The 26,837-nt window shown below is 39.1% G+C and overlaps 1 protein-coding gene across 4 annotated transcripts; it reads right to left on the bottom strand.

Moving 5' to 3' along the window:
- Positions 1–1,353: 1,353 nt before the first annotated feature.
- CHODL (chondrolectin) lies at positions 1,354–26,837 on the bottom strand. 4 transcript variants are annotated; one of them, XM_086883378.1, is made up of 8 exons: positions 26,674–26,837; positions 12,405–12,717; positions 11,547–11,704; positions 7,789–7,836; positions 7,337–7,420; positions 5,912–6,014; positions 3,641–3,713; positions 1,861–1,898 (listed from the first exon to the last, which is right to left on the bottom strand). In XM_086883378.1, the coding sequence occupies exons 1-7, from the start codon at positions 26,762–26,764 to the stop codon at positions 3,644–3,646; spliced, it is 867 nt and encodes a 288-aa protein (XP_086739504.1). In that variant the 5' UTR covers positions 26,765–26,837; the 3' UTR covers positions 1,861–1,898; positions 3,641–3,643. The 4 variants fall into 4 exon arrangements, with proteins under 4 accessions (XP_086739503.1, XP_086739507.1, XP_086739505.1 ...); XM_086883377.1 differs by lacking the exon at positions 3,641–3,713 and having other exon boundaries at positions 1,354–1,898; XM_086883381.1 differs by lacking the exons at positions 3,641–3,713; positions 26,674–26,837 and adding an exon at positions 18,813–19,177 and having other exon boundaries at positions 1,354–1,898.

The following is a 26,837-nucleotide window of genomic DNA, read 5'->3' as shown; positions in this document are numbered from 1 at the left end:
CAACTTAACATCCTTTGGGAGTATGAAGAAATAGTTAATCCTTAAATTAAAGGGAGTTAATCCTTCAAGACCATAAAAATTAACTAAGTTCTTTTTACCACAACTCTTTTCAAGAAAGAGGGCTCTCTTCCCCTCAGCTGGCTTAATATTTACATCACTAGTAATACAATTCTGGTCATGGTGATCATGTAGGATCATAGTATTTTCTCACTGCAAAGGAAACCAACTGGAAAAACTGTAGAATATTTTAAGCTGGAATAACAATATTTAACCTGAACTACAGGAGGAGTTTTCTTTGAAAAGAAAGCAAAACCACTGCATAACAGCAGCTTAAAGATACTTCCAAAAGTGCTTCAGCAACTAATTGCACAATTACTATTAATGGCACCAAACTTTCAAATACTTTTTCTCTACTCATGAAAAATTGAGACACATTTGTCACCAAAGTGATGTGGTGAACATCAGGCAGCACAGTGCAGGCAACCCTTCAGTTCTGCTTTGCTCAGTCTCTCCCCAGCATCCACCCTGCAGTAGCTAAGAATCTGTGTTAAAGCCAGCTTGGTTGAGCTCAGGCTCTTGAACTCTTGCTGGAACAGCAGTAAAATCCCTTAACTTGTTGCTCTGACACCAGATTGTCAAACAACAAATCAACCAGAGTGCTACTGCCACCACCCTGGACTGCTCCTAATGACTGGCACTACCATTCTTAAGGCACAGAAAGCTCTTAAGGCACCAAAGAGAATGGACATTAAAGATGTTAATCATAACTCTAAAAGACAGCTTTAAATGCACAGTTACCTCTAAATCTGTCCATCAATTAATATAATTAATGTATTTCTAGATAATAGTCTGAGTAATGCTGGAATCAATGTATGAGTGCCACTTCCAAGAAAAAGCCCATGTCTTTTCTTTGTTCCAACATTATACTATTCCTATCTATTACTTATATTTAAATACCTTTTAATGTCTTTTTTATGTAGACTTACTGAAACAGTGATTTTCATCTTAAACTCTTGCCCACTGTGATATTTTTTTTCCACCAGAAAATTATTTTACTCAAGTAACAACTAATAGCTGCCTTTAAAGGACACACCATTAATGAGATATCACTTACCAAGTTATTTATGTTGACCTTGGGCCAATATGACAAAAAGTTATAGTCATTCCCTGGCAGAATGAATTCATTCTATGACAGCAAAGGACTTTGATGAATCCTTGAATTTTGCCACATCAGGCTGATGTCACAACATGGTGGCTGTTTCTGTCAGCAACCATGTTAATATTTAATAAAACAAAACTTGTTCCCGAGGTTCAAAAACTATGTTAAGTGTGCAAATAAATACTAAACAAATATTTTGTATCAAACTTTTATGCAAAGATAAATAATTGTTACACTGTAAAATTGTCATTTCCATTTACTGTACATTGACTACAATACAATGCATGAGAGACTAAAAGAAACAGAGGAGATTTGTTTAACTACAAACAGTCTTAAAACTGACATACATTGTGGATATTTCCCCATAAAAACTTCAAATGCTCTATTCATTTCATTGCTCACAACTGGCTAACTTACATCTCTTAGCAAAATAAACACATACCCTTTATTTAGCATGGCATATTTTGTTACTGAATTAATAAACAAACATTATATAAAAATGATGTGAACATTTGCCTCAAGGGGGAGCTTACAGTTCATTCTTGTAGATCCTTTGCATTTTTCAAGCCATTCCAAGCTAATGTTCTTTGATGACATTATAATACAGCCTCACTGCAAAATGTTATTTTTGCTCTGTTTTCAGTCAGTAAATCATTATACCTCCATGCTACTGTCCTTCCTAGACGTCTTTGAAATCCATAGTGTGGACTGGTTTGGACTGGTTTTTGTTCTTCCTTTACTGAAAAATAAAAATATAAATTATTTTCAGTGCATGTGTGCCTTTGCAGTCCTAATTCAGCTTTGTGATCAGACCTGAGTGTTCCATCCCTGGATCTCAAGGCCACATTTGGTGCTTTCACAGTGTGGATTCCCCATCCACAGTGGCACTGTTACCAAAAATACCAGATCACCCTTCTTAGCAGTGCTGCTCCCAGGAACTGTACTGAATTTTCCTGTATGGATTTTATCTCATTTCATTTTTTTTCAGTTCCCATCCAGCCACACCTCTTGTACAGAGTAGTCTTTTCAGAGAAGGACTCAGTTTGACCAGGGCTGGTGGGAGCTGAGCACTTCCTTTGTCTGGGGGGGGACCAGAGCACACACACCCCCCTAAATCTACATCCAAAGTGCAGCCCACCCACCCCAGTGGGTACCACACCCCTGCCCACCCTGGTACACCAACAGGCTCACTGGGCATCCCTGCACCAGCAAGCCTCTTCCCTTCGGGGCTTGATCTGACATCTAATGAAGTGATGGCACATGAATCAGACTCCTAGCAATGAATGACTGGTAGAAAGCTTCCTTAGGGCTAGTTTTCAGCCAAAACTGTCAATAATAGGTTTTGTGTTTGGCACTTTTTCAATTAAAAAAAAGGATAAAACTGGTTCCAAAAAGTACTTGCTCCGCAATACTGCTGAAGTGTTTGCTCTGATTTTTCCAGGGAGCCCTGAAAGTTTATTGGCAGAATTTCACATGGCTACAACTGCTACAATACACCATCTTCCCTCACTTAGACTGGTAGATGACAGTGCACAGCAGACTACTGAAATAGGACCCACTTCAGGAGCCATTGCAGCAGCATTTCAATAAAAATGTTTCAGTCTCAGGATAGAATATTTCACACTGAGGAGTTTTTTTCCCCAGTGAAGTAAAAACCAGAGGAGGAGAAGCAGCCCTACATAACTCTGTAAGGTTGAAACCTAAGAGTCCCAACAGTCCTATACATTCAGTTTTAGTTCTTTCCTGGTGTGTAAACGCAAGTGAGTCTGAGTTGATTTAAAATGTGCTTTAAGGGTTCTGAATGCTACAGTAGTTTTCAATCCCTCCAGACTTACCTCTGAAGCCCTACAAAGTAATGCATTATGTACCTGAGCCCATTGGAGTAATTGAAAAGACTCCCTTTGGCTTCAGTGGACTTTAGATCAGGCCACAATGCTATAAACAAAGCAATTGCAATGAATCAAGTAGTTCCAGCGCTTCCTTCTTAAGGAAACGAAGTCACTACTTCCCTCCGGATTAATCCGGCAAAAGCAGGCGTCAATTAATGATGAAAGGCTTTGAATGGAGAGTCCTTGCCACACAGCAGGAACAACTTCTAAATACCTTGGATCAGAACTTGAGCTCTATCAAATCATCTTCAGCAAACCTTTGCTGATATTTCACAGCTGGTTCAGGAAACAGATTTTAGTGACAAAGGTAAGATGCAATAAATAACTTGAGCATATTGGTGTTTTGACCATCAAATGCAATCATAGAAACTGAGAAATATACCAGGATGGAATTTAAACTTTCTGCAAGGCATTCAGATGATAATGGAGATGGGTCTTTGAAGCAGTTTCTCCTTGCTTCCCTGGAAGAAATGAAAGGGAGAGCATCTAAGCATGAATGAGCTGATCATTTCTGCTAGCTACAGGGACGAGGTGTTGCTTTGCCTTATTACTACCCTTCAAGAGCCCAATGCCAAGCAAAATTGGTCATGACCTTTCAAGCTAGGCATGTCCTGGTTGGCCATGGGTTGTGGCTTTCAGAGGAAAGGTCACCATGCTGTGGAAGCCTAAAAAAGAATGAGAAGTCAGGTTCATGTGGAAAGTTGGGGATCCCTCCTTCCCCAGCAGGACAGAATACCTTTCCTAAAGCTCTGTGGTGTCCAGATGATAAGTTCAAGTGATTGTCTCTTTTTTTAATTTGGTTTTTGTCCAAGAGCTGCATATTTGTGATGAACTAAAATGATTTGCAAGGCAGGTCATAAGTGGAAATTAAAAATAGATAGGAAAGTATTTTTTTAGAAAACAAAGTTTCGTTTCAACAGGTAAAATACTTCATTTTTGTGATAGTTTTTTTGATCGAAATAATTTTTTTAATTTCTTTAATTAAAAGTTTTGATGTAACTCAAAATGGACATTCTGGGAAAAAAAAAACCCAAACCAACCAAACAATAAAAAAGGGAAGCCCGTTTTGCATCAAAACCATTTTGTCCTTGATTTTTCTATCATTTCATCCATCAAACCAATCAGCTAACAGAAAAAAGGGCAATCTTCCAAGGTGAATTTCCAATATCTGCATCATGCAATTTTGAAGTCTTGGAAGTTCAGATGAATTACTTCTGGATCAACTGCTATAGCATCAAAGGCCTGATCAAAGCCCACTGAAGTCAACACTACTATTTCTATTGATTTCAGTGGGCCATGAACCTCTCTCTGCTTTCCCAGGAGTATTCAAGGGCTGAAACTTTCCTCAGAGGAGAAGGATCTGCCAAAAAAGCTACTAAGATGTACCATACTTACCAAGAAATCCAGAGCCACTGTAATAAGGGTTCCAGAATTCAGTACTATGTAACTGCTAGTGTTATATGTGTTATTCTTTTACTACTCTTCTTTGCTTTGAGCTTCCAACCTTCTGCAGCCCCAGAGGTGAGGTTTATGGATAACATTTCAAAGGCTTTAATTTGCCTGTCATAAGACAGGTTGGAAAGTGTACATTTTCCCTTTCTTTATAGAAAATGCATAAAATAAAAACAATCAAGTTTGTTATGCAGACTTTGTAACATCTCTTCTTTATGGCCACTTTTTTCAATGAGGCATGGCAGCAAGGAGTACTGCAAATATCACTGTGCACTCACTCATACAGACAGAAACAGCCTTTACATTTGGAGTGCTTCCTCACACAAAATAAGTTACTGCAGCTATTAGCAGGAGATATAAAGCAAAAACCATGAGGAAAAAATAAAGGTTAAAAATAAGGAGGACTTTTTTATTTTAATTTATTAAAATATTGATATCATATTCCTGCTCTTCAAGAGAGACAACAGATTATGAATCTGCTAATTGCTCTTGATATTTTACCAAAGTAGCATTTATCTACAAAACATATTTCAGTTTAAACTCTTCTGGATTACATTAACTTGAAAACACTTCCTGAACTAAAGGATGAAAATTATATTTGAAAGCTTCAGAAATACTAGTTCAAAAAAAAAATATCAATTATATGCTGTCATATCTTTATGCATCTATATCAAGTTTTGAAAAAAAATAAAAGTCCAAAGAATTTTAAAGCATGAAGCAAATTATATGGTATTTCAAAGGCTGAAATGTTTCCTTTTTGCATAACAGTTCACCTGCTTGATACCACAGCTATGAACACATATCTATTTATTTTATGCATCCTCTTTAGCACACACATGATGTACAAAGGATGTCACACTGGTGTGTGGCTCAAAGCAAGCTTTTGCTTTTTATTTTCAGTTTCAGTGCTCCAGTGGTGCATCTGGTGTTTGTATGGTATGTGCAGTGGAACAGGATTAAGCAGCTGCTGGCCCTTAGGTTTGTCCTTGGAATAAATTTTTATTTCAGGTTAGAAAGTGAGTCCTTGGGCTCACCCTGTATCTGTGAGGGACCCCTCTAGTATTTCCCACAGCCCAGGTACTTTATAGGGGGTAAGCAAATGAAAGAGGTGAAGTAGAAGTGCTGACAACAGCCCTGCCTAACAAGTGATCTGCAAAGAGACTTTCTTCAGAAGCAGGTGGAGTCCCAACAGCAGCATACTTTGAGACCTGGAATTATTTCAGCATGTTGTGGAAAAGCCTGAAGGTGAATGTTCAGCTGTAACAGCTGTAAACTACTTGCATTTTAGTAGATGAAAAGGCACTTATTTGCATATTTGGGGACAGATGTAAGCAGTCTTTCAGTAGGAATAGCTTGCCAATGGAAATATGAATTCTGCATTATAAAAACACTATGGATGAATATATTTTACCTTTTATGAAGCATCTGGAAACAGCACGTCCCAAAAGCCACCAGTATCAACAGCAGTAGTGGTATAGTGGGTATTACAACATATATTAAATTTGGAATTATACCTACAAAACAAAAGTTCTCATTAATGTCTCCCATGCTGAAGTGCTTTTAACTGTGTGAATAAAAACTTGGAGTAAAATAACAGGAATACATTAACTTACACAAAAGAACACATATTCCCTCTACAGGAAGAGCTTTAAAGGGAGCTCAGCAGTATCAAGAATAAAGCAGCACACGAGTTATGTGCAAAACATATCTTAAAGTCTTCAATTCTGCTATTTTCCAATTTTGTAATTAAAAATTCAAGTCTTTTAATGCAGTTCATTTCACAGCCTATATTTTTTTGCAGTCCATTTTAACTGTATACTCAGTTGTCTGTATGTGGATTCCCTGCCCATGCAGGACCACAGGAGGAATGAGCCTGGCTCTCATCTTCCCTTTCCACTTAAAAGACACATATAGCCTCTCCTTGACTAATGAGGAGCTAGAGGTGCTCCTCTGCAGGTCCCTGCACAAAAGGAGTGGGAAATGGTACAAGCTGAGACTCTGTTATGTGTCTACAACAGAGGATGGGGTCTGAACTTCCAGAAGTAACTATAACTACATGCCCATGTTTTACACTAGTACACATTTAATGTACAAATTGTGGAGATTCTCTTACTCATTGATGTATTTTTAAAATATTTTTCACTAATAAGAATAAATGTGAATATTCAGGTAGTGTTTGAGTTTTAGCCTTTGCACAGTTTGTATTAAATGGTATTATTGATTTCAAACCACAGTTCATCCATATAATAATAATAATTCATGGTGCAATCCTATAAAATCCAGAGCTGCTCCTTAGACATGTTCAGTTCCTTGAACTAAAGCCATGCCACAATTCTTCCAGTCAGGAATTCCATTCAGAAGATAAATTGCTGAACGAAGCAGCCAGGGACATGGCAGAATCTGGGCAGTAGGTATCCACTTCCCACATATCAAGTGTCATCTCTACTGGGAATCTCACTGAGGCACTGAACTCCTCTTAGCATGTGGTTTTCCCAAAACACAGGGTATCTGGGGGAGCTATGGACACGGTGTTTATTCTGTTTGGTGAGAAAAGGAAATAATTTGTTTCCACAGTAACTAAGAGGACTAAGACTCTTGAAATGTTATTCAAATATATGTATTTTCAGGGCACTTCCCAGGGAAAAGACTGTTTCTTCCTATTGATAAAAATGGAAACTGAAATACAGCTGAATATATATATGTGTGTGTGTGTGTGTGTGTGTTCATATTATATATTCATATATTTCAGTTAAAATACAACTAAAAATAAAAAAAAAATCTCTAATTCCAGTGTTAATATTTTTAGCAGAACACTACATTCATATAAACACATTACCTGTTTCAGTAGCAATAATATGATACTGATCTTCTGGTTTGCTTGTGTCATAAGGATTTCCTGCTGGCACGGTTGGAAAAATTTCTGAAAAGGAGATAAGACATTTTAGGAAACTAGTAAAAAATATGGCCATTATGTTGTTAAATTAATTAATAGTAATTACATTTTAATTTATATTGGGAAAAAGAACATTTTTATGTTTTATTAAATATATATATAAACAGGATTTTATTACAAAACTGGAATTATAGCTGGAAGAAAAATTACAAGCAATGTTATTCTGAACAACAGCCATATATTTGTAGCTGCTGCTCTCTGAAGAATTCATTTCTCCTGTTTCCATTTTTAACCATGCCTGTTAAACTTAAGAAATTTTGGAGGTTCTTATACAGCTATCCTTATAATTATGTATTTACCAGTGCAATGGAATTTAATGTGTCAAAATTTCTTACCGTATTCTGGCTCTGCTCTGTCTCCTAATTCTTTCTCTAAGACATTATCTGTTAAATCAATATTTGAAATTCATTGTTGAAGAATGAAAAATGTGTGCAATAAAACAGATGTTTCCATTTTTTTTCATGCAGTATCACAGAAATAGATACATTCCCCCAAACAATAATTGCTCAGTTCTTCAGCATTTCATCTTCTTACCAAAGACTCTTCACAAACTAGTGTCAAATCACCCCTAGTTCATATTTTTTGCTCCTTAGAAGGCTATAATTTAGTCTAGTTTCAATTCTTGGTGCCCTCTGATTTAATGGCTAATGGTTAAAGCCTCAGAACACCCTAGCTTCTTAGGTGCTGAATGAAGCACCTAACATATCCAAAGCTTCATTTGTGCAGACCATTCTAAAACAATATAAGAAGTTCTCTGTCTCATATAGTTATAGTAACTTAATAGTGCTATGAGACTAGAGTTCTGAGTGTCCTGATAAACACAAACTGCTGGGAGAAATCAAAACAGTGATAAAGCCTACCAGAAAAGGCAATTATTTCACCTACTCTGGTAAAAGATGTCTACATTTGGCCTTATACAAAGAAAGATTCCAAGATACCCCAAATAACTGAGCTGCTGTCTCTTGACAGCAGGAGATGAGTTTTTAATTTGATTGCTTAACCAAACCTACAGGAGCTGGGCAGGAACTAAATGTGTTTGCAATTACCAACCTATAATTAAATTTAAGATTGCTGAATGATCAATATGATCCAAAGCCAGACTGAACATTACAACAGTAAACGCTATCAAGGGAGGGCTTGGAAGAATAAAAGTGTCTACCAGAAATGCAGCTGCTTCTTGAGCAAGGCTGCCTAATGAGCACTGTCCTGGACTTGCTGATGAAACAATTAGATGCAACTTCATCAAAGTTACCCACAAGCTGCTTTGGCCTGTGGCTGGTATCACACACCCTGCATTGAATACAGGCAGGAGAGGTGGGAACAGCAACATGCTCAAACAACAAAATGAAATTCAATATGCATGTGGCACTTTAGTACTCCTGGTGAAATGGATGTATTCTGCATTGCTAAAAGCTGACATTGAAGCCTTTACAGTGATTTGAGGGGAGAAAAAGGTCGTTTGGAAGTCTCACTTGGTTTGAGATAACAAATGTAATTTTCCTACAAACATTGTGTTACTTTCTTCAGGCAGTGAAAGAAATGCCATGTATCTATTTAAATAAAATTTTGCATCTACTCCTTTCTCTCCATGTGATAGAAAAACACATTTCTGGAGAATAGTCTGTTTTGCTAAAGAGCAAAATTCCAACAGTTTGAAAAATAAATAGCTACAATTCAGTATTTAGCTGCATAACAATGACAATACTAACAATAATCTACCTATACATTGTTTGCCTTATATGCCTCATTATAAACTAATAACCCATTTCTACCTAGAGAAAGAAATATAAATGTATTTTCATTGTTACTGTTTTCCAACAATCCAAAATAACCAGCATTTTCTCAGATGGTAAAAGCAATAGAAAAAACAATTCTTTATCACATCTCAAGGGGAATGGTGAGTAGTTCTATTAAAGAATAATTATCTAATTTAAATTTGTTTGCTTTTAAAGCTACAAAATACACCTGAAACCAAACCTTTTTAATAAAGCCTGCAATTTCTGACATAAAAGTGTTGGGTTTTTAACAATATAAAACATTTTTATTTTTTCACATTATTTCAAAATAATTCTAACTGTTGCAAAAGTGATAAAATTGTTGCATTTCCTTGAAGGGCCCATGATGATTACTGAACATCATAAAGTAGTGATATCCACTAACAATTTCAAAAGCAGAAACAGATTCAGGGGTTGACAGTGTACCAAAACATGTTGGTATATCAACTCTGCCAAATATTTAATATTTGCTTGCCATATTAATTGCCATTAATATGCTCGAGACCAGAAAGTGAGAAAGTTATGTATCCACTAAAACCAGAGGAACAAAATAGTCTGGATCTCTACAGACAGATCTCCACAAAGAGAGTGATTGTTTGATCATCAGCATAGAGAAAGAAGGTAGGAAACTGCAGAATTTTATAGGTCAGATAATAAGAATTTATAGGTCAGCTGCTAAGAGTAGGATTTCATAGAATCACAGAATGGTTTAGGTTGGAAGGGACCTTAAAAAATAGCTTTTTTCTAACCCCCTGCCATGGACAAGGATATCTTCCACTAGATCAGGTTGCTCAGAGTCACATCCAACCTGGCCTTGAACACTTTCAGTGATGGGACATCCACAACTTCTGTGGAAAACCTGTGCCAGTGCCTCACAAAAAGAATTTCTTCCTACTATCTAATCTAAGCCTATTCTAATCTAAGCAGTTTGAAGCCATCCCTCCTTGTCCTGGCTCTCCAGAACATTGTAAATAGTCTCTATCTTTCTTGTAGGCTCCCGTCAGCTACCAAAAGGCAGCAATCAGATCATACCAAAACCTTCTCTTTCCCAGGTTGAACAATTCCAATTCTCTCAGCCTTTCCTCACAGCAGAGCTGCTCCATCCCTCTGATCACCTTGGTGTCTCCTCTGGCCCGGCTCCAGCAGCTCCCTGTCCTTCCTGTGCTGGGAGCCCAGGGCTGGATGCAGCCCTGCAGGTGGGGTCTGAGCAGAGAGGGGCAGAGGGGCAGAATCCCCTCCCTGCCCTGCTGCCCACGGGGCTCTGGATGCAGCCCAGCACACGGGGGGTTCCTGGGCTCCCAGCTGGGCCATGTCCAGCCTCTCACCCACCAGCACCCCCAAGTCCTTCTCCCAGGGCTGCTCTGGATCTGTTCATCCCCAGCCTGGATTGGTACAGGGGATTGTCCTGACCTTGGACTTCATCTCATGACGTTAAACCTCCAAGTTAAATCTCATGGGATTCCCATGGGATGCCTCTTGGGTTTTAATTAATTAATAAATGAAATAAATCCATAATTTCATATGCATTCTGACTTCTAGCTTAGTTTTGAAAAACAAACACACTAAAAAATATTCAAAAACATTTGCATGATCCTGCTGAAAAACACGCTTCCGTTTGCTTTAAGTACCGCCAAGAACAGAAAATGTTACAGGCTCAAACTGGAAAGTTTACTTTTCACGTCCTTTCTGGTTTTGCACCATGTTCTAGTTTACAGTTCACTTTTCCTCTATTGACATACACAGAACTTATGTCATGTCTGAAAGTACAGCCAAATTGCCTAAGATCTGTTTTTTCTGTCACCATCTCAACTAGCATGCATCTGCTTTTCATATCTCTAAGTCTATATGCATGAATGCAGAAATTTTTCCTGCTGTTCTGGACTTCATTCTTCAAGCCATAACTTTTTGAAACACACATAAGATGGTATAAAATGGCAGTCCTGCAACTACAAGGACAGTGCAATATTTTTTACAGGAGGACCAAGAGATGTCTAGAAAATAGAAAATGTACACTTAAAGTACTTCATGAAGTAAGGGAATTAATTAAATCAAAAAAATCTCTGGGAATGTGTGATAGTAAAGCTAACTTTGAAAACATTCTTATTAGAGATAAACAGGTTTATTAAAATGTATTAAAAGTGTTTTTTAATAATTGTTATTGACATATTATATCCCATGTTAATGCCAGCTCAGGCACACACTGAAGGAACCAGTACCAGAGGCCAAAAAAAACTTGAAGGTTTCACTCATAAACAAAAAAACAATTGTTTTTCCAAGACAATGTCCCACCAGTGAAATACAACTTCAGTTTTACCTACCTGGGGCATATTTGCAGATAAAGTTGTGCTTCATGTTGCATCTATCATCATTCCATTGATAAAGGTATGGCCCCCCCAGACCAGGGTTGGCAGCTGGCTGATGATACATCACCACACAGGCTTCACTTCCACAGGAAGGCTCATCTGTGTACCAATTTCTAGTTTTTGAAAATAAGATTCATCAGGATGACAAAGAAAAGAGTTTGCATCAATGAAGAAATATCAACCCCAACAGTCCCATCCTCTTCAAAGACATCCTGTATTTCCCACAATACTTCTGTCAAAGGAGTTTTAAGGCCCAAGCTACTCATCTCTGAATATTGAAAAAATTCTGATCAAAGCACCTCTGCAGAAATAACACCCTTTGCTTTCCTCCCTATTGGACTCTTATCTGTCCCTTTGTCTGGAGTTCTGTGAGTTGCTGCTACTCTGGCCTTTGGCTTCATCAGTTAAAGTTAAGTTAAAGGCTTTTCAAAAAGGGTAGAAACAGAACAATTTACAGTAAGCACCTCACAATAATTTATTTGGTGGCTGGCTCCCTGATTTGAGGTGGCCAGAGCCTTGCAGAATTTAGCTGCCTGCTTTCAGACCACACCCAAAAGACTCTACATGTGGCAGAACAACCTCCAAACTTCATGCAGAAGCAAACCCTCTGGGTGGGAGCAAAGAAATTTGCAGGCTGAAGCCACACAATGCCATCCTGCCATAGCTTCAAACTCAAAACCCCGATTGCCAGCTACCCTTCATCTGGAGAAGTCAAGGGGGAGATGCTAGACAAACTTCATGTCTTCAAGGCTTGTCATTTCAGGCTCCATCCTTTCCAAGAACCCTTCTCAATCAGCAGTTTCACACACCTACCTGAATGGTGACATACTTCCATCAGCCCACTGGTAGAGGTCGGGGCAAGCACTCGACGTGGCCAGTCCATCGCCACTTCTCCACAGCCCAATCCAGAAATCACCATCAGAAATCCCAGAGCCTGATTTGGTGAGGTTTTGCAGCATGTTTTCTATTAGCTGCTGCTCAGCTTCGCTTTCCAAGCTCAGTAAAGCCCCACCATCGATTTCACAGGCCTGGCGGGCTTCCTGGAAGCCCACGCGTCTAGACAAGTCCTGGAAATAAGCTAATTTGTAACACGAATGCTTGAAGGCACCATAGCACACCTTCTGGCCTGAAAGACAAAAACATGGGGCTGCTCAGAGTACAGTAATGAAGAGCAAAGCTGCAAGAATAGAGTACAGCACATCATGCATACACTGGTGGAGGACGGGAGGTTTTTTTCTGAGCATATTCATGGTGGTAACACTGGCACCGCTGAAATCCTTTGCTCTAATTTAAATTTCAAATAGCACACAGTTCATGGGAATCTATGTTGCCACGTCATATGAAACTCTCCAAAACACTGAAGATTCCCAGTAGGTTCTAGAAAAATATTCTCTATTTTAATGATTCTACAATCAGGCCTCTCTGTTATAGCCAGGATCTGTTTGGAGGGTATTTCCTTGACTATTTCACACTAATGGACCAATTTCACTTCTATTGTGTAATCAGAGCTATTCAATTTTTTTAAAAAAATAAATTTCAAATTCACATGTTTAGTGGCAAGAAGCAGCTGGAAATTCTTTTTGATCCCCTAAGTTAACCTTGAGAGGCTGTATATGAGAGGAACTCATAGCTACTCTTCACTACAATGTGCCTAAGTACAACTTGTAAAGCCACACTGGCACAAAGTACAATAGTTTATTGTACTATATCAAATTTCCATTTGAAAATCTTGTATTTAGTCTCACTTTTAAGCAAACCCAGATACGTGACTCACATAAATAACATTTGAATAAGATATATCCTGTTTCACCTTAAAAAAAATAAATTGTAATTTGTCACCGGGAGACAGCAACATCCTCACATAATTTAAGCTATATTTAAGTTTTCCCAGGCAATGTTTTTCTATACACAAAGAGTAAACACCAAAGGAAACAAAAAACCTTAAAAGCTACAATAAAGTTCATTCTTTTTTGCATTAGTGTTGTTTCATTTTTGTATTTAATGAGTAAGACATTTCCAATAGCAGACAGCACAAGGGCTGAGATGAAGACATCTCTGTATTTGCACAGAGCATAGTTTCAAGTATTTGCACAGAATAAGCAGATTGTATCAAAGATGCCTTAATGTAGGAATGGAAAATCAGGATCAGCTCTTGACTTAAAGCTAAATCTGAAAGTAACTCCTATTTTTCAGGATTATTTCTGTTGTAGATAGCTAAATTACAGGGGCAGTAGGGATATTTTATGCTTAATTTTCTAGGGTTTCCTAGAATTCTTGTAATCTTTCTAGAAAAAAAAAACCAAACTCTGAAACCTTCACTTTATAATACCCTATTAAAGTTCATCTGGAGAAGGACTATCAGAAAGAAAAGCATCTTTTTAATCTCATTCTTACCTTGTCAGACAGACTTCAGTTGTTTACCAGTAATTAATCTACCAAAATAACACAGGAACAAGAACAGTCTAAAAAAAGGACAGGCTTGTACCACAGTTGTAGAAAAAGCCAGGCTCCAAGATCAGGCAGAGAGTACCAATTTTGACTCTCTCTGATAATGTCCTGACAACACAGTGTATGCCCAAATTTTTTTCCTGATACTTCCCTTTATTCATATAGGTTAAGAGCCTCACTCCCAATAAATGTAGGAAGGGCCATGGTTGTAGCTGGGCAGTGGTGCTGAAGAAGCAAGGTACAGACGTTTTAACAGAGATGCAACTGAAATAACAGGCTTCTTCCCAGACTTCTTTGAACAAAAGAACTACTGTTATCAAAGTAACAAAGTGGTAAGTCTAAATGTTCTGAAGTGAGAAATGCAAAAATGAAAGCTAGCTCATTCCCTTCCTCGACACAATGCTGAAATTCCAATTTTGTGAACATGATTGATTTTCCCCAGGAGCTCTCTCACTGACAGAGCAGAGTGCACAGGGAAGGAGGAGTTGATCAACATTTTGTTGATCACTGCTGGGTGAGTGACAATGGCTTATTGCCAGAGTACTCATGTGCATACAACAGCACAAACGTCCAAAGCCTAGCACTGAATTATGCAGGACACTAATCACTTCCAAGGAAAAGTGACCACACCTTTCCCTGTAGCTGAAGATTTGGATTCAAAGCATTAATTCAAGATGTACATGCACATTTAGGAAGAGTGCTTTGTCCATTGTCTTGTTCTTTTTTTTTTCCCCAGACAATCTTTGAAATGAGTTCTTCCATGATTCCTTTCATTCTGTGCACATACTCCTCCTTGACATCAAGTAGTAAATTATGAGCAAATTCAGATGTCAAAGGATCCTGGTCACAATTTCAGTCATGCTGGAATGTTCAACCAACTGTGATGAGCAAGCTGACCACTATGGAGAATAATTCCTGCGCTGTTTCTCCTTCTCATGGGAAAACAGCTAACTTTGCCTTTAAAACAGACAATCCACACCCCATCCCTGCATGTTTCTCAGGTGGCTGAAGTGCTCCTCTCACTCTCTGCTCCCATGCACAGCCTCTTTTCTTCTGTGACTCTCCCAAAATCTGACTCAAACCTTCTAGCTGAAGAAATGGATCCTTGCTGGCTACCTACCTGAGATTTCTCAGGATGCTCATCTGCCTGTCAGCTGCTGCATGGAGATTCAGGTAGAACCTTAGAATTTTAGGCTGGCAAAGACCCTGAAGACCAAGTCATGGCAAGCACTGTTTCTGACCTGCTCCAAGGCTTGTGTCCATAAGCTGTGCTGTATTCTTGTCTCATACAGAGGCTGTATCAATGCTCAGCTCCATCACCCACACCAAGGAAACCAGGTGGGACTGTATGGAGCAGCAAGGAGGATGACAAGCATTTGTGATGCACAACACAAAGAGCTACTGCAGCCCCTAATATGTGTCCAGCTTGCTCCTGTTCTGCCCTTAAAGCAGGGAGCCCTCTTGGAGCCATCAGCATACAGATGTGAAGGCCCAGTTTCTACCCAAAGACTTATCTGAAAGGGTGTGCAAGTTAAAATCTTGAAGCTTTGTGGAAGACATTTTCTTTCTTCCCTTAAACTGACCTGAAAAATTTCTAAGGACATCATTTTTATTGCAGATATTTGGGCAGGGTTAAGTAACTCTAAAATCAAGTTTTAAAAAGTGAGAGGGAATTGAACAAATGAAAATTTGCATGAAATCCAACTCCTAAATCACTGCTCTTTCATTTATTGTTCTCTCTACCCATGGCAAAAGAAATCATTTTCTCCTTACAGGATGATCATTTCTGCAAGAATATACCTCCAGAAACCAACAGAGAAAACAGCAAGAAACAAAGAAATAATTGGCATTAAGACCCATAGACCTAAACAGCGTGAATGAAGTGTGTGAGGCAGAGCAGCAAGCTTTCTGGAAGAAGCTGTGAATTTCTCTTGTTCTAGTTAATTTAATCCCTGTGTTTAGGCAATGACCTACTCTGAATCTTTTCTTTCTTCTTTTGAAGCGGACTTTGAACCAGTTCCACTACGGCAGATAAATGTGTTAATGGAAATCTGCAGTTGTCCCTTAATAGCTGGCAAATCAGTTGACATTTTAGTGCTTTTCTCGGAACACCCTGAGATGTCAGGTTTTAAAGCTTCGTTTTTTCTCTCACTACTAATTTCTGAACTACAAAGCAGAAATAATTTACCACTGAGAAATGACAGAATGGACCACACTGTACAGGAGACAATGTAAGTATGGAAATATCAACTCTGTGCTATTTTACTTTATTCTAACGCCTTTCAGCAGACTCCACTGTTAGTTCTAAGGCAATATTTTGCTATTTCAGCTGTAAAAATTGAGTTCAAATTTTTCTGTCACAATTGAATAGAAATTAGATTTGTAAGCAAGACTATTGGAATGAATCATGCTAAGATACTACACAACACAAATAATCTTTTTTTATTTTTTTTTGTCTCATCATCTCATTAGCTGATGAAAGCAAGTGAACAGCATTTGCTCCAGAAAGTGCTAGCTAACATTTCCATCCATATGGGTCAGTTTGCACCTTTGTGTGTTTCACAGAAGGTCCATTGTAGAATATTGAGTTATCAGCCTCAGAACAAAGATATTTTAAAACTAAATTACTCATTAAAATATTTCTGCAGATGGGGGGGGGAAAAAAAATCTTCAAGAAAAAAGGAAAAAAGCAAATTACAAGCTGTTATTTCAATCAGTTATATCTCCATTATGTTTTAATAATCATGCTTCATTAAAAAATAATGGATTCCTTGATTTCTGTCATGACAGGAGTTACAGCAAAGTGTCATTTAGAAGCAAAATTCTAAAAAAAAAAAAAAAGGTAATCTAAAAAACCTGTTAAAATACCCAGGTTAAAGACTCCTCTCCCTAAGAGCATCAGGCTCATTACTAAACTAAACCCCACAGGCCCATGAGCGGCACAAAGGTCATTTTTAGTGACACACCTGGCTTAGCTGGAGCCTTTGAAGATGTCAGGTAGAAGATAAGCTCCCTGCTGATAAATCCCATCCCTCTTCCTCTTGAACCTTACAAACTAACCTGCAATCCAGGGCTTGATACCATTAGCATCCACCTAGATTAGGTCTGCCACTGCACGTGCACAGCATATGTGAAGAGAGACAAAAATTAATGCACAAAGCCTGATGTGCTCAACTCCTTTATGCTTTGTTTTTTCACTATTTTTTCATCCCAAGGCAATGGATTCAGCAGAAAACAAGAACACTTGGTAAAAAGCAACGTGAAATATTTATCATTAACCAGAGCAGCGTGAGCCTGATGGAGACCTCAGAAAACAAAGTGACAAATAAAAAAACAGGGACTTAAATGAAAGTGATAATGAAATAGCAAAACAGAAACCTGTGGTAACTAACCAAAATATTCTCTGCCCATGTTATGAAGACTAGCCTTGGTCTCGAGCTTGCACGTGCGCAGTGACCTCAGGGATGACTCACCAGCATGCAGGACACTGGGCACAATTTGTTTTCACCTGTCTCCTCATCACAGGGCACTCCACACCAAGTCCCAGTGATGCACTCCAGAACATGGCCAGTAAGAGACTAAGTGGTAATAAATTTTCCTAATCACATTTTGTTTCAAAGCTGATGCATCTTGTCAGATGGTCTTTGTATCATCCGGTCAGATTTTGACTAGGTTCAGATGCCAGTCACATTTTGCTATATTACGTTACTGCTGTTGATGTTTTACTGCAACATTTTTGCGTCCATCCACCAAATATATTTTTTTTATGATTGATATTACTTTTTTTTTAAAAAAAAAAAACCTGTCATAACATTTCATAATTACATTCTGTCTGTATTTACAATAAAAGCAAGTTGACATCCTCTCTCCCAAACTTTGTACTGAATATACATCATTCTCTGGCTGAGTCAGTGTTCATACCACTGATGTTTCTCAGCTCACAGTCCCAAGCTGTTTAAGGAATTCCATGTGCTCATAAATTTGACATTCAAATCAAACCTGCTGTACAGATCACATGCCAGCCTGTATCTGTACTGATAGCTTCACAGCTATCTCTTCCATACCTTAGTAGGTACTCTGTCCTCCAATCCTCCTAATCACCAAGCCTTCTGAGAGAAGAGAAAGTCATTACTGGTTTATTCTGGATTAGGGATTATGTCTAAATTGTCGTCATACATTTTGTCTTAAGTCATTTCCCAGGGTGAAAAATTTTCAAAGGTTCAAATGGCTTATATAAAAAACCCTGAGGGCCACATTTGCCTATCCCACAGCTGTGCTTCAGGCAGATGTGCACAGCAGTTTGTATGCATCATATCAGAGTCACAAGCATGCAGACTATTGTCTAAGGTGGCTGAATGGAGGCTGCCCCCAACCTCTCATGCCAAACTCATCTATCAGCCATTTTTAAAATACTTCTTGCAATGGAGTATCTTTCTTGCTAAATTCTTGGGCAAGTAAAAGTTATAGATGGATTTATAGACAGCAAATCTAAAATGATAAATATGAATTTTTTTTCTATTTTTGATCAAACAAAGGCCAGGTAATGTAACTTTAGTCATTAACCATCCTATACCTTGTGAATTAGAAAAGATGATACAAGAGATCCTCAGACACCAAGTAAACAGTCTCTAGGATTAATGCAACTTTTGCAAAGGCAAAAAAAAAAAATAGGGATAATGAAGTTTTAAGTAAAATCAAATTACTGTACTATAGCATTTATACAGTGATTTTGTACAGTTATGCAGAATATGAAGATATATTGAATATACATACATGAAGACATACAAGATGCTTTTTCCCTATCTGGTCCCTGTCTTTTCTTTTGCCATGGAAAGTGCTTTTCAGTACATTTATTGCTGAAAATGGGGTTTCACCTTTATGTTAGCCTTTACTAGTTGAGCTATTGTGTTCCTAAGCATTTTGGGGGCAGGGAATGGGCTATTTTCTGAATGACAGCTGTCCTCAATAGACCCATAATAGCTACACCTTCAAAAAAATCAAGCAATCAAATAGGAGACACAAAGAAGCACCTGGTAGTGCTCATTTGCATATTAAATGTTACTCATTCCTAACACCTGGATTTTGCCATCAGCTGAATACAACTGCAATTGAAATTGGATCTGAGAGTTTCCCTGCACAATGCAGCAAGATTGCTGGTCACAAAAAATAGTTAAGAGTACATATATGACCCCTTATAAAAAGTATTGATCTAAGCAGGTTATTTTGGGGGAGGTTTGTCAAAGCCTCTGTGTGCTCAGGACCTGCACTGTTCCAGGTCTTGGGAGGATGCAAGAGCATTCCTTGTCCTGCAAAATGTTCTTCATTGCATTAAATAAATTGCTGGGAGAATTTGTCTTTTGCACAGCAGATTAAAAGTTTGGGTTTTCAAAATCCCTGATGGGGTGCTTCAGGCTTGTTCTTGATGTACTGGGAACTGGAATACCAGCCTGCAAGAAAGCTGCCATCTTCACAGAGCAATGATAGGCTTATTCACTCATTTCCCAAAGTAAACAACACACATTTATTTCTTATACTGAGCTTCTCAACCCTGGCACACAAAGGAGAGATCTCAGGCCATTGACAAAAGAGCTGTAAAGGAGTAGCTTGATGTCTAAATCTCATTAGAAGCTAATCAACACTTCACCCTCCATAATTACCATTGCAGGCAAAGATACGATTACAATTATGTGAATTAATACAGGGTGTCTTCAACTGGAAAATTAATCTCCATTTTTATGAAAATGTTTTAGTCACTGATTCAAGTCCTAACTCAGATTAAAGAAAAAAAAATCTATAAAGTATTTCCCAAAAAGTATTTCTTTTTTTCCCCCAGGTCAAATCATTAGAGCCCTGACAGCTTTCATTTCTTCTAAGTAAAACATACCATCATTTTGGCATCAGCTCTGGTTTCAGCTATCTAACACATCATAAATTTAAAGCATGAGATCCATTTAGCTTTTCCTGTAATAACTATTTTCCTTTCTTCCGGTCATGTGAACTTTACAGGTGTATATCACAGGGCTCACCACAGCAGTCAGCCACTTCCTTCTCTAAGGGGCCAGCTCAGAGTTGCACTCTCCTGGGGATTCACAAAAAGTGCCAACATAGCTGCTGAAACAACCCCTAAAGCTGCCAATTGCCTTCCCTTTTTTAAAGAAAAACTTGGACACAATCAGGCCCATGATAAGACCCAAGTGTCAATGGTATCTATTCTAACTTATTCAAAAGAAGAGGAAATACAGTGTGTTGGAAAGATCTACAAGTCTGCTCTGGGATGTGTATTATTTTACCCAGAACTTTAAAACCTCAGAACAAAAAAAGACTCAACCAAACAAAACACCCCCTTACTGCTGAAGCTGTTAGCAGTGGGTTTGCTTTGCTTTGTTCTTTGGGTTTTTTTAAATTCTTATAAACATAGAAGCACATAGGTTAATTCTTATAAACACAGTAACACGATAATTTTTTATATATCATAGCCTAAAGACACACCAAGAACTCCACAATTTCAGCTGTTTATGAAAAAAAGCATAAACACTGACAAGATTACCCCCAGAAAAACTGTGGATGTCCCATCCCTGGAAGTGTTCAAGGTCAGGTTGGATGGGGCCCTGAGCAACAGGGTCTAGTGGAAGATGTCCCTGCCCATGGCAGAGGGCTGGGATGAGATGGTCTTTAAGGTCTCTTCCAACACAAACAATCCTGTGATTCAAATTAAGTCCATTCATCAATAGTTTTCTGTGTAGCCATGAAGCCCAGAACAGAATTCACAGAAACTTTAAAGACAGACATACTATGGTACCTAAGAAGTTGTAGTTAACTTGCTGTGGAACAGACATAATAGACAAAAATTGTAGTCTGAATGCCTTAAGTATGTGTGCCAGCCTAGGGGAGCAGGGAATAGTTTTATTCTCCTATCCCAAACCAGCAGACATTTTCACAAATACCCAATTTTATACCCATCAGTAGCTTCCCTCAACAGGTTTTCTCCAAGGCATAAATGTAAGCACTTTTGATAGTTTCTGCTGATGGCTTCTTATTCTTGCCTCTATAAGGAAATAGTTCATAACTCTTTGGTCATAGAATCACAGAGTATCATTCAATTGGAAGAGACCCCCCAGGATCACCAAGTCCAACCCCTGGCCCTGAACAGACCATCACCAAGAACCCCACCATTTGCCCAAGAGCACTGGAGAACTCTTCTTGAGCTCTGTCAGCCTTGGTGCTGTCACCACTTCCCTGGGGAGCCTGTGCCAGTGCCCAACCACCCTCTGGGGGGAGAACCTTTTCCTGATATTCAACACAAATCTCCACAGTCAACAGATCCACACTACATCAATTAAATGAAGAAAAAATGAGAAGAAAATATACTCTTTCTCAATTATTTTTCATAGCAAGCACCATCCATTCTCAGTAATTTTCAGTGAAATTTGAATATCTTTTTTCCAAGTAGGTGTATTTTCATGTTTTACCAAAGTATTTGCAATAGATTTAGATAATATATATCTGGGTGCAAATTATAATAATTTCCTTGCTTTAGCAGTTTCCTGGGGTAAGGAGCATTTATGTAGGGAGCTCCTTATGTATTTCAGTACAGGATTGTAGAGTGCTTTCTTTCTGCAGCAGTTCCACAATTAAAAGACAAAGCAACAAGCAAAACATCGTTCATTCACCTGCTCCTAAGAAAGTAGGAAAAGTCAATCCACGTGGAATCTTAAAACTGGTGACAGTTAACTTAAGACAAAAATTGAGGGGAAGTTTGAGGAGAGGAGAGGAGAGGAGGGATCTGTTAGAATATTATAAAGGATAATTTATACCAAAAAAATTCAGAGGTAAAGCATCAGTGGTTAATTCACATTACATGTAGTCCTTGAGATACAGCGTGGGATTCATCTCACCAAACTTTAGTTCTTCCCAATAACCTGTCCATAACTAAACTGGCTGACTGATCTCACTGTGTAGACAACTGAACAAAACAAACAGCAGTATCTGTTAGCACAGATCTGCAGTATATTCAAAATCCAAAATTAAATTAAATTAATCCCACTCTTAAAATACCAACCTTTTCTTTCCCTTCTTATAAAGTGAGCCTAGAGTCATTAACTGGATACTGCAGCTACATTCAGATTTTCTTAAAGCCATGCCAACTTTTTCATTAGGACTCATTATTTCTTAAGATTGCTTGGAACTGAAGGTCCCACTGTTTGTCAATGGTGGGAGCAGGGACTGCTTCAGCAGGAGACTCAACTTCCAAATACTGAGTGACTGGTAAGAGTATAGAGTGTAACAATTACTATCAAAGGATTGTTTCATCTTACCTATTGTACATTAGCATCTACCATTTTTTCTGACCCACCAGAGATTTGCAAAGAGAAAGCCATTAGTTAGAAAGATAATTAGTTTCATAAAAATAATGATGTATAGAACCCTTTATGAACCAAAGCATGTTCCCCTGCAAACATTCTATAATCAAGAATTTTGATCTAAATCAGGTCAGATCTGAACTAGAGTTGAAATGAAGATCCAGAACACAAGTTTAACCAGGGAAGAGACCAGCCTTCTCTCTCTGAGAGCAAGAAAAATCAAGCAAGCAGATTGTCCATACCATTCCACATGGTTTTTACCATAGCTCCCTCCATGGTAGCTGTTTCCTCTTGAGCTCTTTAGCCAAGTGGAATACTGGGACTTGAAAATCACGAATTTGAGAGCTTTGCAATGCCCTTCTTTTTTTTGAACAAAATGCTGGGAGCAAAAAGTTGTATTCCTGGGAAAACAGCATGCTGGTCTGAGACACAGCACTAGGATTTTCCATGTCTTTTTCCTTATTCCTGAACAGAACTGCAGCCTGGCACAACTCTCGCCCATGGGAAATGTAAGTTTCAAAGGGTTGACAAAGGGGGAAACACTTCTAATACAGAAATATGATTCCTGAAACTGATTTAAGTACTTGGGTATTTCTACCCTGCTACAGAAGGACTCCTCCACCATCAGATGTCTCATCAAAACTAGGCTCCCATTCCACAGGGTATTGTGGAATTTCTTGGTTTGTGGCAAAGTGTGTTTAGTAGAAACATGTATTATATTCAAAAATCATCACCTCATTTCACGTTAAAAGCCCAAATCATTGATTTGTCCCCACAAAGACAGTGCTCAGTACAGCTGGAGAAGGAGAGGAACTAATGCAGGAGTCCATGGGAATTCAAGGCCCATCTTCTTCTCCTGCACTTCTCCAAGTCTCAGCTTTAGTGATTACTGAGACCTTCAACTGAGCAAAAGGATCTTGCACTATCTGGGCATGCCTATCCAAGAAAAGCTTCTCTAGTATGGAACTAAGTGCTGGATATTTCCAACAAAACACGTTCAACACACACCTGTTGCACATGTAGATGAGATGGCAGTGTTTTTATCAGGTTATACCTTTGGAAATTCTGAGCTGCGAATGTGTCTTGAAATTTGCACTTCACACAAAAAAACCCAATCCACAACTTTACAGTAGAAGGCTTCATCTAGAGAAAATGCTTACACTTCGACAGACAAAACTCAGGTGCAATAAGCAGGTCAAGAAAAGTCATTTAAATTAAACCATGCATGTTTTGAGAAAGGGCTTGTTATCTCTAGTCAATCCAGTATCCATGAAGACACCGCTTTAATTCTCTTACTTTGTAGTACTTTATGTAGAACTCAAATCTGATCATAAGCCATGTGAATGAACATATCCACTTCCTTAAAGGCATCTGAAGCAACAAAATCTATAGTTCAGGGGCAACTCTGGTAGTTTCCTAACCCACCAAGTGTTTTTCTTCATTTAGTGTTTTATATATTCAAGTACTTTTGCACAAAATAGATACCTACTGCTTTAAAATACTATATCACTGTTTAATCTGCTATTGATGCACAGCAATAACATAGAGCAAAACTTTAGAAGTTGTAGAAATACAACTAGACAAACAGCAGTCATTAAGCTACAATATCTATGATTAATATATAGGCTCTTAAATGATTAGTAATAAGATTAGCTTGCATTTCTTCTGCCCAATAGATACTTAAAGTAATTGCATCTTTGCAAACTGCATTATCATCACTTCATGTTCTTTATGATGTCATGGGACAGCAAGGCAGACTCAGCACTTTCTCCTGAGCCTGCTTTGGGTTTTCTCCTACAGGAATCAATTTTCTGGCAACACTAGACAGTTTGATATGGAGGCTGTAAGCACTGCTCACAAAACATCTGTCTAGCTATGTTAAAAATTAAAAACCATTTTGCATCACTGTTCAAAACTTCCCAAATTAAAGATGACAAAGAAATAACACCAAAATGCGAGTTGTTTGATGCCAAAAATAGTTTTAATTATATCCTAGGAAAACTAAGGTACTCAGAAAAAGTAACAGAAACCCTTTACTTAAAAAATGGCATTTCAAAAAGGCAGGACTTTTCTTCTTTGTCCTCTTGACACTGCGATCAAACTGCTAGCAAATTTGCAATTATTGCTAGGTCTGCTGCAAATTTACAGCAGTCAATGGGACCCTTTCCACGAGGTCCAACCAGCACTCAAGCAGCTTAGGTGAGTGATAGGAACTAGATATTTATTTATAATGTGAGCAGTGAAATTTCCTACTATGCCAAATTATTAATTATGACTGAAGCATAAATAAATAATTTTCTTTAGGTCTGTTTAACATATAGACTTATGAATTCAAACGTAAGCTTGCTTAAGTCCAAACTGCTGGTTCTTATACAAGAGAGAGGTAAGCTAGATCGGAGCCAGGTGACAGCACACACTGCCCAAATTCTTTCCAGTGGTACTATTTCTTGCCTGAAATAATGTCACTACTGCTAGTACTACACCTATACTTCTGCATGTGCCACAATATGGGTGTGAGAGAAATGGTATTGAGAGAGAGAAAGGGAGGGAGGAAAAGTTCTTCCAGTACATAAGATTATATTCAATAAGCATAAATAAATAAATGTGGTTGCTGTTGTCTAGAAAACCATCATCTAATGAATGCAACTTCAACAAATAAACTAATAGTACATAAATGGTTCATTTTGTAAGTGGCTTCAAACCCTCTCCTGTATTCCACCAGACAAGTATTATCAGCATCACAGTGACATGAGGCTCATTAAATGCTTTAAAATGCTTCAGGGAAATATGGGGCAGAGTCTGTCTCCTATCAAAACCCCCAAAGCCTTATGTGCATCCAGGAACAGTTTGGCAAGGCAGTATACACATATCACACAGGGCTTTAAAAGCTGGATCTCAGTTTCCTATGACTCAGTTAAACACAGAAGTTGCAGCTAGAAGATTAAGGGACTGGATTTCCTCAGCCACACACGGATTCCTGCACTAAGACTGCTAACGCCAAACACATCTCACAGATAATTAATCTTCACTATTCCTCAAAAATAACAGTGTGACATAGCAGTCATATAAATTGTAATACTTAGAGCTTTGATGTATCATATAAACCAGTACAATTCACAGTATAGCAGAGGTAGAGGAAATGTTCCAGGTTACTGTTGAGGCAAATAAGATTTTCCAAAGTGCTGGAAGTACTACTTAGCTACTGTTTCCTGGAGATCTGTTTTACCAGAAGCCCAACAGCCCACCTCTGTTGTAGCATTAGAACACACTTCAAACAGAGCACGACCAAAATGGGCCAGTGACTGCCCTCCCTCAGCAACTGAGAAAGTTATCTGAATTCAGCAGTCAAATGTTTGCAACAAAAAAAATTTAACCTACAAAAAAGTTTTGTTGATCTGCTACTGTTACAGCCCCTGAAACAATAGTACACAAATAATTGGCATTGTTCTGGAGACAGTTTGCAAAGACCCGTGTTCTTACCCATGTATATACACACATAACTTGCTAACAAGCAGAGTGGGGTGTGTAAATCTTTGTTTCCAGGCAGATGCATGGATGTATATATAGGCAAGTGCAACACGCCTCCGAGAGCCCGTCAGCTTTAGTCTAGAGGGTCTGAAACAAAGTAAGCTTAAAAGGAGCCCTTTCATTAAATTTAGCAGCTTCTTAGCATATGCACCTGTACACTGTAAACACACAGTGGGAGTCTACAGCTCTTAAATTAAACCTAAGCTCCAATGTTAGATACAGATTTCTCAAGTATTCTTCCTTTCGCTTTTGAGAGTTGCGGATGTACCCACGCACACCAAAACTATTTATACCGCAAGCTCTAAAAAGTTTGCCCTCTCCTCCTAACAATATCGCAGACAGAAATGTCCCTGTCCAGCTGCCAACAAAACTCGGTGCACAAACGTTCCCCGGGAAGACGCTCGATCTCTTTAAGCAATTCGGGCTCAGGCACAGCGCGCCGGCACTCAACCAGCTCTGAGACGGGGCAGGACATGACTTGAGGCTGCCGCAGGAGCCCGAAGGGTTGCTCAGCCCCGCAGCATCCCCAGTCCGCGGCATCCCCACTCCGCAGCATCCCCGCTCCGGAGCATCCCCACTCCGCAGCATCCCAGCTCCGCGGCATCCCAGCTCCGCGGCATCCCCGCTCGGCAGCATCCCCGCTCGGCAGCATCCCCCGCTCCGCCGCGGGACAGGCGCGCCCGGGAGGCGCTCCCAGCCGAGCCCCCGGCCCGGCTCCCGGCTCCGCTCCCGCACGGAGCACTCACCGCTGAGGACGCGCCCGGCGAGCGCCCCGGGCCCGCACAGCACCGCGGCCGCCAGCACGGCCGCCAGCCCCAGCCCTCCTCCGGCCCCCATGGCGCTGCCCCGCTGCCGGCTGGCTCCGAAAAGCGCTCAGGGCAGGGCGATGACGGAGGGACACACACACAGC

The sequence above is a fragment of the Cyanistes caeruleus genome, chromosome 3 (assembly GCF_971803275.1).
Source record: "Cyanistes caeruleus chromosome 3, bCyaCae1.hap1.1, whole genome shotgun sequence".
NCBI lineage: Eukaryota > Metazoa > Chordata > Aves > Passeriformes > Paridae > Cyanistes > Cyanistes caeruleus.
The sequence above is the reverse complement of the archived record's forward strand: the minus strand, read 5'-3'. Positions and strand labels throughout refer to the sequence as shown.

Excerpts from the sequence above, each read along its gene's own strand:
- CHODL (XM_086883377.1), bottom strand. The coding sequence starts at position 26,764 with ATGGGGGCCGGAGGAGGGCTGGGGCTGGCGGCCGTGCTGGCGGCCGCG. Across the intron at positions 11,705-12,404 it reads GGAAGTATGTCACCATTCAG|AAATTGGTACACAGATGAGC; the intron begins GTAGGTGTGTGA and ends TTCAAAAACTAG. Across the intron at positions 6,015-7,336 it reads TATTATTGCTACTGAAACAG|GTATAATTCCAAATTTAATA; the intron begins GTAATGTGTTTA and ends TTTGTTTTGTAG.